Here is an 11,113-nt window from a genome sequence, read left to right on the forward strand (position 1 = left end):
TAACTAACTATATTACTATTATTACTTCGGATACAATGAAGAAATTAATAGTACCAAAGTTTGGTAAAAAAAATTTTAACATTATCTAGTTACCTCTATAGGTTTTTTTTTTAATCATTACTACTATGGTATTAAAAAACAAAACTATTAATAAAATATATTCGCTAATGCAGCATAAACATATCGAAACATGAATGATATAATTGGTATTAATAGATTCGCAACTTTTATTAGATATTTATTTCTATTAAGGAAGTGTCCGCATACTTTTGAGTAGGGATGTATCTATCGTGTATTATCGTACAATCAAGTTGTCTCTAAGGAATCACCAATATGGTAAATAATTTTGTGGATAACAAAGTTACAGAAATTTACATAGAATGTTTCCTAAATAGAACACTGGTACTTAACGAATGAACTAGTTCTTCGACTGTCAAAAATATTTGTATATCTTGCTCACCGAGTATTTTCGATATGTTCGAGTTGTGCATATCCGGGCAGGCCTTCAATATTTTCCTACGCTCGTCCTTGGCCCACACCATGAACGCGTTCATAGGCCGCTTGATATGTGGCTTGTTCTCGCTCTCCCTTTTCTGCTGTCTCACCATTTTCGCTAAACACGGACAGAGAGGAAACCAGTCAGATACACCGTGCCGTCGGCGACGCTCCTCGTGAGAAGCGAATCCGATTTCCGGCGAGCATCGGCCAACGCTCGCTCAACAAAAGCGTAACGTCAGCCCGACTTGGATTCAGCCGAAAGACGTGCTTACCTTTTTCCGTTATGTCTTCCGGTACCTTGTAACCTTGCTCCCGCCACACTGTAATTTCAGAATATCGTCGTTCGTTAGAAATTTTCGCATACACATTTCCACATACGCGGTGGAGACATATCACGAGCAAGGTTTCCTCGATTGCTAAGCAGACCTAGATCATTCCAAGAATTTTCTGCACCGTTTACCTGCGACAACTTACCAACCCTGTGGTATCGCACAGGACCTCTTTTAACTAACTCGAGTAGATCGCTACATTTATTCCGCCAAGTATAGAGATAATCGAGGCCACAATCGGAACGCGTGGCGGATCGAACTAAACCTCACTCGTTAAATAGTTTATATAGCGAACTGGTCGAGAAGAAGGTCTCCTTCGAGTTTACAGTTAACTCGAGGCGACTGGAACGACCAACCACCGCCGTGGGACAATGAGAATAAAGATAATCGCATTTACTGTGAGGCGTCGAGAGATAGTCTTGTTCCTCTTGTGTAGCTTCCTCCCGGGAGCCAGAATGCTTGATCGGTCGTTGAGTCTGAGGCGACGGCGGCATCGCACTTGCGCTCTGCGGCAGACCGTAAATCCCATGCATGGCGAAGTGCTTCTCCACGGCGGCCACCGCCGCGGCGGCTGCGGATCCTCCAGGTCCCCCAGATTCCTCCTTGGACATCACCTTGCCCACTGCAACAACGAATGCACGAGATTACAGACGCTGATAAACACTTGCAGCTAGCATAAACTATGTCGATATCTGATTACAACTATCAGAACTTTCACAGTATGAAGAAACAGGCAACATCCATCACGACATTCGAGGTTCTGATGGTACGATATAATCTACAAATAATTCGAAACAGATCGAGTCAGTGGAGACTCGAGAAGATTAACCCCTTAAGCGACTGTAGACATTTTGCGAAAGTATGTGTAAAAGGCGGGGAAACCCCAACAACGGTGGTGGCAATAACTCTTTCCCACTTTTCTTGGCCATTGCCTTAGTGTTCAAACGTGAGAGAAATAAGAAAATCACGGGAAAAAACTAACGCGTCCCGAACAGGCCATGTCATAATGATGCACCTCGATATGTGGTCGGTAATAGCCAGGACAATAAAACTTTTCCGGCTCATCGAGCTTGGCGGACACAGTCAGTCCTAGCCTCGACACCTAAACGAAGAGGTCAACTGTGATTTTTGTATGTCCTTTACACGTTTAATTCAAAATTACATCTAGTTCCATATTCACTTGACTCTCTTCTTTATCCTTATCACGCCACTCAACCTGACTACACTATTAATTTAACCTCGAACGGCTTGGGACCAAAATGTGATGTTTACATTTGGCCTGAACAATACACAACCGGCCAGGTTCATGATAATCAGTTTTGGCCTGAATATCCGACCATGAGTCTCACAAGTGGTTAAGGCTTAAGGGGTTAAAACGACTTTCTACGAACAAGACACTACGATAAAGACAATAGTTAAGTTGATAGTGTAAGTTCTACCGTTCAAGCCAGTAGTTAACATTTTTTAAGCGGTCCTCTAGTTAGCCACCATATATTGCGAGAAGTCCCAAGTTAACGAGTTTCGTCGATGCACTTATAGCAACGCAGGATGCTATAATTTCCAATAATCGAGAGCACTCGATGCAAGGGTTTTGAATTCCTATCGGGTAAATCGGTGTCCAATTTGCGATCAATAAGCTGATCACAATTTACCCAAGGCTCTCTGCTTTTGTGACCAACGAGCCATTTCGGGCGACAGGGAACGCCGAAGGCCAACGAAAAATACAATCAATGGCCCATAGAATACTCGCGACGAGATATCTGAAACGAACGGTTAATTATCTTCGACTATGCGCGCCTTCGGGCCGATTGTTCGATCCGTTTTTTCCTTTCTTTGTCAGAGAACCCGTTCCCTTTCGCGTTCGCGTTTTTTGCCCCTGACTTATAAACGCGCAATCAACGACGCGTAACGCGATTCCAAGATATGAGGCTGGTGCGCTCCGCGGATCGTCGAAAAAACAAGTCCAGCGGAATCCCTCGGCTGTCATTGTAATATCAGAGCTGGCGTTCGCGTGATCATCCGTGGCGTGTCCTCCTGATCGCCTGCACAGTGGCGCGAGACGATGCCATGTTACTTTATGAGCTTGCTCGTTTGCCAAGGGCAGCAATGAAACGTTCGAGAAGACGAGCTGCTTGGGATATCTGAGAGACAAATTTCGAGTCAGTGGTGTTGAGATGAGTTTTTGGAAAATAGAGATCTGGAGAATTATTCTTGTGGAGAAATCTTGGATGTTTTGATAAGTCTCGAATGGATTATGAGTCTCGGTTGACTTGGTGTTGAATGTCTTGATGAGTACTGAAAGTCTTGAAAGGATGGATGTTGAATGTGTTCCCGAGTTTCGAATTCCTTCATAAGTTTTGAAAGTCACGATGAGTCTCGAATGTGTCTAGTCTTGAAAGTCTCGATGAGTCACAAATGTTAAGTAACGAATGTATGGACGAGTCATGTTGTTCTTCCATAAATAGTTCGAACCAATATTTTTGTTCAAACGGTCTCCCCGCTACTCGAAATCCAACAACGTTGAGAGTCGAATCGAGGGAAAATCAAGTCTCGTTGTTTCGAGGACGTGGCTACTTCCGCTGAACAGAACTACGGGGTCTCGTGCTGTTTTATCGACGTGTAAATAGTCGTTCCTGAATCGCGGTGAAAACTGTTTATATTACAATCAATTTAACGGGAGAGTTTAATCGTTTCGCGCCAAGTTGAATCACCCCGTGCCTAGCGAACCATTGCAAACGACTTCGGTGATTTCCAGATCTCGTTGCTTTTACCACCTGTTTCGTGACACGTTCGCTCCACGAGAAACCGATTTATCGGATATCTGTTTGGATCACTGAACCCGGATCTTCTGGAATGTTTATCGCCAGCACCATCGATATCTCGTCGATAATTTTCATAGATTTTTTTTAATATGTATAATGGTTTGACAAACATATTATTTTGCCATGTAAGCACACGTTTTTAATCACGCAGTTATTTACTCGACTGAAGAAATACTTATACAAAGTTTCGTTTTGCGATAAAGGTAGTATCGAAGAGTATAAGTTACTATTAAGTAACATCGTCGTTGAATAAATTTCTGTGTAGTCTCCCCATACTGTTTAGAATTGTAATGAAAATAAAACACTGTGTTATTTAAATTGCGATTAAAAATTGTAATTACCGAATAAATTGTAACTGAATCGGATTAACGTCACGAATAAATCACTGAATATCGTTTTTATTTTTCATCTGTTATTCTAATTCAATTTTGCCCATACTCGATTCTCAATATGTATTCCTTCCTCCTTTGAATACAACTTTGTTAAATCCATTCTGAAATTGTAGCCGAGACACGACTGAATTTAGAAAGAACGCAGAGTATTGACATATTTTTTCAAACCTTTTTAGACCAAGCTCATTTCATTTCTGTTCTATTTGATAAAAACGTTGCCTTGGTAATACAATTCAATCCAGCACTCCTGCATAAAACATATCTTCACATAACAAGAAAGATCGCCGAGGATAGGTAAAATTCAAAAGCATTCATAAAATGCATATCAACATAAATTAAAAGTAAAATTCATAAAACTGACATCGCTATTTAAGGGGTTAGGTCTAGTCAGGATTTTCATTAAATCGACTTCTTTTTGCATTTTTTTGAAGTATGATATCTTGAAAATATTCTCTGCAAATTTCAAGTTAATCCGATGAATAGTTTTCAAAATATCCTAACATTACTAAAGGCAATGAGCCTGTATGTTCGTACCAGCGCGCTGAAAAGCAAATCACCAAAAAATAGATCTCCATTAAAAACTACAAGAATCCTGGATGTTCGTACCAGCGCGCTGAAAAGCAAATAGAAGTCACGCTTCTTGTAATCCAGATTTTCCCTCCTTACCTTCTAATATTATGAAACTCAAGCCAATTTATTGGATTGATTTTAGACGAACCAGTAAAAAGTTATGATGGTCATCATAATAAAGCGCGACGTGTGGAACAGGTTACAACAAATATGGCAATAACTTTGTTAACAATAAATATTTCGTTTTAAAATTGTTGTCGAATAAAGTTAAAACATAGTATAATAATTTAGTATTATTTGTTTGATAAAATATGTTAAACTACTGTAAACAAAAATTATTCAGAATAATCATTTTTTCACGCGGCTGACTAGACCTAATCTCTCGATCTACCATCTTTCTATTTACTTACTTGGCGAGGAGAGGCTGCTGAGGTGCGGGGGGAGGCCAGCGTAGGGAAGCGTCGTCAAGTAATTCCGTGGCATTGGTAGTCCAGGCGGAAAGAGTTTAGGCGCAGTCGCGGCCAGAGGTTGCTCCTGATGACCGCTGCTTCCGGCCCCTGTCGAGTGGGAGTCGCTTCCAGGCGACGAAGAGGACGCCGTGGCCCCCGAAGAAGAGGACTTGGGCTTGGTGAGGTTCAATGGTGCGTCGATGTCCTGAAGGGGGGCCGCGGTGGGCGCCACTGCCGAGGAGATCGGCGTCGGGGACGCTTCCTTCTCCATCTGTGTGGTCATCTGCGCCAGATGCGCCGTCGCCCAGCTCGGACCCTCTCGATGGCTGCTGATCATCTGTAACGTGGTTGTCGTGCACGTGTATTTTTCGGTACCAGTGCCTCGACACGCTCGTTATTTTCGAGCGGCCGAGAATTACGCTCGCGACAAATCGCTATCAAAACCGTCCCGCCTGGGGAGTTACATGCTCATCATAGTTATTTTGGGGACCTGCTGGTCAGATCGTGTCCACTAGTCTTTGCTTTTCTATTTCGATTAGATTAGTAGTAGCGTATGGCGTGATTAGGTACTTGAGCAGGAATACGTGACGTACTTTTCATTGTAAGATTAATTGTTAGGTGTACAGGGCGTCGTGGGGATTATTTTAGACTCATTGTTTAATTTCAAAGAGGATGGAGAGTATATTGTTGAAAGATTTCGAATCTTTAGGCTTTCCTTGGAGATTTTTAGACTGAGTAACACCTTGACTCTCGTATACCTCAAACTATGTAATAAATATATTACATATGTATGTATGTATACAGGGTGTTTTCTACTTTTCCGCCAAGATTGCAAGAGTATGGTCTACGAGTGAAAACAAGAAAAAAATGTTATATGAAGTTTGTTTATAAACGCTTTGTTACGATATTATAACCAAATATTGAATGTAGCCTGAATAGGTGCCGAACAGCAGATTTAAAGTTGAACAATACGAAAGGTTGATTGTGTTTACTTTTTCTGTACTTACGAGATATTTCTAGTTTCCTGACTATTCATTTTAGCCACAGTAGTTGTCTTTCAGTTATCGTGTGAAGTATTGTGTAAGACAGTATATAAAAATCCCAAGAGATTTGTTTATGGTTTATCTGGAGGAAACGCTGTATCTGTCGTATAAGAATACTAGGATATATTTCCTGCAAAAAGAGTACCACATCGTTCAGTATTCATTAACACATATTTAAACGTACGTAGAACAGGTTCAGTTCGTCCTACATGAATTCCATATTTGCCTATAATAACGTAACAAAGCGTTTATAAGCAAACTTTACGTAAAATTTTTGTTTTCACTTGTAGATCATGCTCCTACAATCTTCCCGAAAAGTAGGAAACACCCTGTATATTGAACATGGTACAAGGGTTTATGGACCAGCGATGGTTTAAATCCATTTTTTTTGTTACTAATAAATTCCTTGGAGAAGAACTGTCGATTCAAAATATCTATCCACGTGACTCGAAGATTGATTTCAAGGAGAGGGGTTTGCTGCGGTTTACGTACATTGGCGATCGAATTGATATGTTTGTTGGTGGTGGCTGTCGACGTGGCCGACGGTGGCGGCATTGGCGATTGCACGGCCACCCCTCGGAGCTGTTCGAGAAACGGCAAGAACATCAAGGATTGTGGCCCCGACATGCTCAGCTGGCTCTTTGTCATCTGAGCCTGCAGCTCCTGGATGTTGTGCTGCATGATGTGCTCTTGCTGCCGCTTCAGGTGCTCTGTTTGCAGTCGCTGTATCTCGATTTGCTTCTGCGAGTCCACGGTCATGTGCGCAGGATACGTCTGCAAAATCATAAACGGGCGGTCAGGTACAGTTTCGTAAGAGCAGAAATACAATAAAAATATAACAGATTGCAGGTGCCTAATTACACAAAAATTGGTTCACTTGAAACTTAAAAATAAACTTTCCTTTAACGAGAACCAAAATTTGATCCTTGCTGGCGGATTCCCTGAATCACACGCGACCACCTAATTTTTTATCGTGGTTACTTCTTTCCTTCCGTTTAATTGAGATATAAAATCACGCTCGGAGTCTCAGACGCCAGCTGAATTTTATTATATTATTTACCACCTCGAACGGAATTAATCCTTTCAGAGGATGAAGACACGCAACGAGCGAAAGGCTCGGCGTAATTACTGTTTACTTTCCAGCTAAATAATAGTAATAAATAGAGTTTCATGAATACCAATCCCAGGAACCTGTTTCGAGCAATGGCTTCCAAGAAAGTGTAATAAAAGGTGAATGAACACGGATATTAACTTTAATTGTCGGTTTTAGCGCGTCGAACGGAAGCCGTTTCAGCGTGGAAAGTGAGACACAAAAACGAATGTAATTGCTATACAGTGATAACGCCGGAGTCGAAGAACTCTCTTCGGCTTATAGCTCGTCCTAAATCACTCTCTGAACCATGGAATAACCGTAGGAGTGACGACTCGATTGAATCACTTTCGACATTCTCTTAAATTGTATTTCCCACTTTGAGTCTGCATACGAAGGAATAAAATGGAAATGTCCTCAATTTGTTTGCCGATCATCCTTTTGAAAAATCTCTGACCATTTCACATTTTTGCTAACATTTGAAAAATGTTAAATACACAATAATAATCTCTAATAACTCATCCATAAAAGATTTTTTAAATATTCTTATTTTTAGTAAATTTCTTCCACAAAAGATTTTGTGTATCAATTGCCGAATATTTTTAATGGAATCGTTGCGCATTCGACGGTCTTATGCAATACAGATACATAGTGCGGAACGACGCGTGTTACCCGTAGTTATGATCATTTCAGCGCGATTCGCGTGTTTGCGCATACTAATTCCCTTGTTAGCAATGTACCTACGCTCCGACGATAATCGTTCGAACCGGTACAACAAAATGGAATAAAACATGGCGTTTGTACGAATGATTTGCATTCAATGCGCGTGAAAATGTATTGTATCCTAATCAGACGCGTTGTTTACGAATCTTAGTACAAATTGCTTATTATATAAGAATAATAGCGCGGAGGCATGCGAACGAGGCGGATCTATTCCATCGATTTGACGTAAAACGTTTGGAAACGCAAACTAATTGCGCGAGCACGCCATCGGTATTCGGATTTCATTAGAAACCCATCGAGGCTTCTCCATCATAAGTTTGTGACAATACTCTTCGTGGTAATACTGACAACAAAAGAATAATACTACATACAATCCATTGTCTCATTTGGTTCTTAAGGGGGGAAATAGTTTAGGCTCGAAGAGGCCGAAAAGAAAAATTACAAGTTCAAAAAGAGGGATATGAGGAAAAAAAGGATTGCTATAACTGGAATCGTCGATTAACCAGTAAGTAGTTAAAACTGTGCCTTTCAGAATGTAAAGAAACAGTTACGTCTGATGGTGACCTTTGATGGGTGGCAGCTTCCATATTTTCTGAAGGAATACTTCAAGAAAATCACAATATTTATTAGAATACATGTATAAAAAATTCTCAAAGTTTCGACAATTTATTAATTATATTCCATTCTTGAGTAAAAAATTCATACACATCGCTAGAAGAATGTAGTCCTAAACCTATCTCCCCTCTTAATGATGTAATTTATAATTAGTTTCGTTCGCAGAATTTGGATGCTCTATTTTTGTTCCCAGTGAGATTTTTTATCGAGTCTACATCTCTCCAAATATTTTCAGTGTCAATCTGAAGCCTCTGTAAGCGTGAGGTCCCAAAGCAAGCGACCTAACGGACCCAACGCTCATGTCACTCGACGATTATGATGTCAAGGTGTGCACGCTGACCCTTACTACCGAAAATTAGGCCGCTGGTCCACGCCCCTCCTGGCGGAAGGGTGAAGGTGGCGTGTTTGGATGCTGTGAATGCCACCGATGGAATTTCTTTTCCAGTGGCGTCCATTAGTTACTGGCGCATGGTCGGGCGCTATTAATTCAAGGGGACAGGTTTTCAACGCTTCCCGACTCCCGTGAATAGCGTAACAATTCAACATGGCTAATATCATTGTATTTTCCGGCGACCTGGCCGCGGTCCAGATACGCTTGAAGTTTAAAGTCTATTTTAGACGATAAGGAAGACGTTTATTCATCCAGCTCGGCCACCGGCTGAAACGTCACGCACACGCACAATTATTGAACGCGCGCGTGTTCCCTTCCTCTCATCTGCTCTGGGCATTTCTACGCGCGATTATTAATTCCCGATGCTCGATCCTCGATCGCGACGCGTGATTTAACGTCTGCACGTGGTTTCCTCTAATAATGGATTCCGATGAAAAAGAAAACGAGAAACTGGAGGGCAACTTGCTCGATGTTTCCCATTATTTAACCTTTGTGTTAATACTTTAATACCCAAAAAGTTTACACTTGCTTGATAACCGGGGTACACGGGTACCCTGAACGTCCTATTGTGGTATATTAAATAATGCAGCGATAACTTCTCGTCTATACTGTCACAAATCTTTTTATTTTTATTTCTTAGAACATATCAAGTACTGTTTTAAACAGTTTAAGTAAAATAATTGTTGAAAGCTATATTATAATTCTATGTCAACCACCCATACCATTTGCAAATATGCGTGCTGTTCGTAACTCTCTACAAAGTGTTTTCTTCTAGAAACGAAAACGATTATTCTAAAACGTACAAGGTTCTTGAGAAGTGTGTTTTACGATTCCTAGAATAAAAAGGCTTTATATGCCCGACTTCGAACCTATGAGTGGTAGAACGACAATAGACAATAGCAGGAGTGACAATAAGCAGACGCGTACCTTTCGGTAAGTGGTTTCCAGATGTTGGACAATGTAGTGAAAACACGCAAGGAAAAGGACAGGCCAAAAGGAAAACCAGAAATGATCGAATTTTATAATAAAACGAAATCTGGTGTAGATGTAATGGACCAAATCCTAGGACGATATAGTTGCCGTAGACGAACCGTCAGATAGCATTAGCTTTTTTTTATAACAGCTTGATGTTGTCGGTCTTGTCTGATACGTAATATATTCTTCCAACAACATTTTTACGTCAATTGGGAGAAGAACTTCGCTTACCAACAATTACTATTCGAGTTTCAAATCGTCAAATAAATGAGACTATTCATGCAAAAACAATTGTAGGATCATGTTATTTATGTCAGGCAGATCCTGGCAAGAAACGCAGGAAAACGCGTAAGTCTTGTCAGGAATGTGTAAGACCAGTCTGTGATGAACACGCCATCACAACCACGACGTGTAAAAATATTGTCCTGTCCTATCCTATCAGGCACAATTGTACTCCTCGAGTTCTATACTTGAAATCGTACAGATGCGACGCAAAAAAATGCTCTTCAAAAGCATTCCTTCCGAGTCCTGAGTTTCTTTTTCAGAGACAGGTTCCTGTTGACCACGTCGTAGATCTCTAGAAGATAATTTCCAGATGTTGGGTTACCAGACGTCCTGATCCTCGAAACGGCGACGCAGGAAATTTATACCGTGACAATAGGTTCACTCAAAGTGGCTTCCAAACAGCACTTCTCCAAGATAAATCTTCTACCATCTTTGATAGCTTCCCTCCTGTTGCTCCACTTAGAAAACCTCTACTCCTCCAATAAGAGCATGTTGTTCACCAAGTGTTTTCAGGATGTCATAAGCAATTCCCACGGGTAACTTTCAATTGGTTGAGAAAACTTTGCGTACAATATTTGAAACATTCGTCGATAACATAAAACTGCGAAAATATGCAAACGATGCAACCCGATACCATCCTTTATCCTTTCCTTTGATATTCGTTTAAGTTTACAAAAAAAAAAATAGCCTACAGGTGTTCGATACTCATTTAACCCATTCTCGTATCAAGCAACTGTACTTTCACATTATGTACAACGAACTCGATAAATGCCACAATATAAATTAAACAAATTATCGGCTATTTCACTCGTGTATAAATGTTACCACTGTAACCGCTTCCCCCTATTCACAATGAACCTGACATTCCACGCACGCTGTCTAAAACACACACACACACACACACACACACACACACACACACACACACACA

The 11,113-nt window shown here is 40.9% G+C and overlaps 1 protein-coding gene across 4 annotated transcripts in view; it reads right to left on the reverse strand.

Moving 5' to 3' along the window:
* Nucleotides 1-11,113, reverse strand: part of LOC128894346 (transcription factor SOX-5) — a 223,547-nt gene that overhangs the window by 6,099 nt on the left and 206,335 nt on the right. For all 4 annotated transcript variants that reach the window (XM_054156015.1, XM_054156037.1, XM_054156030.1 and 1 more), the window contains 5 exons: nt 6,596-6,877; nt 5,022-5,397; nt 1,225-1,449; nt 771-818; nt 461-613 (listed from right to left, as the gene is read on the reverse strand). In XM_054156015.1, the coding sequence (XP_054011990.1) occupies nt 461-613; nt 771-818; nt 1,225-1,449; nt 5,022-5,397; nt 6,596-6,877 (1,084 nt within the window). The remainder of the gene's footprint in view (nt 1-460; nt 614-770; nt 819-1,224; nt 1,450-5,021; nt 5,398-6,595; nt 6,878-11,113) is intronic.

The sequence above is a fragment of the Hylaeus anthracinus genome, unplaced genomic scaffold (genome assembly GCF_026225885.1).
Source record: "Hylaeus anthracinus isolate JK02 unplaced genomic scaffold, UHH_iyHylAnth1.0_haploid 0, whole genome shotgun sequence".
Classification (NCBI taxonomy): domain Eukaryota; kingdom Metazoa; phylum Arthropoda; class Insecta; order Hymenoptera; family Colletidae; genus Hylaeus; species Hylaeus anthracinus.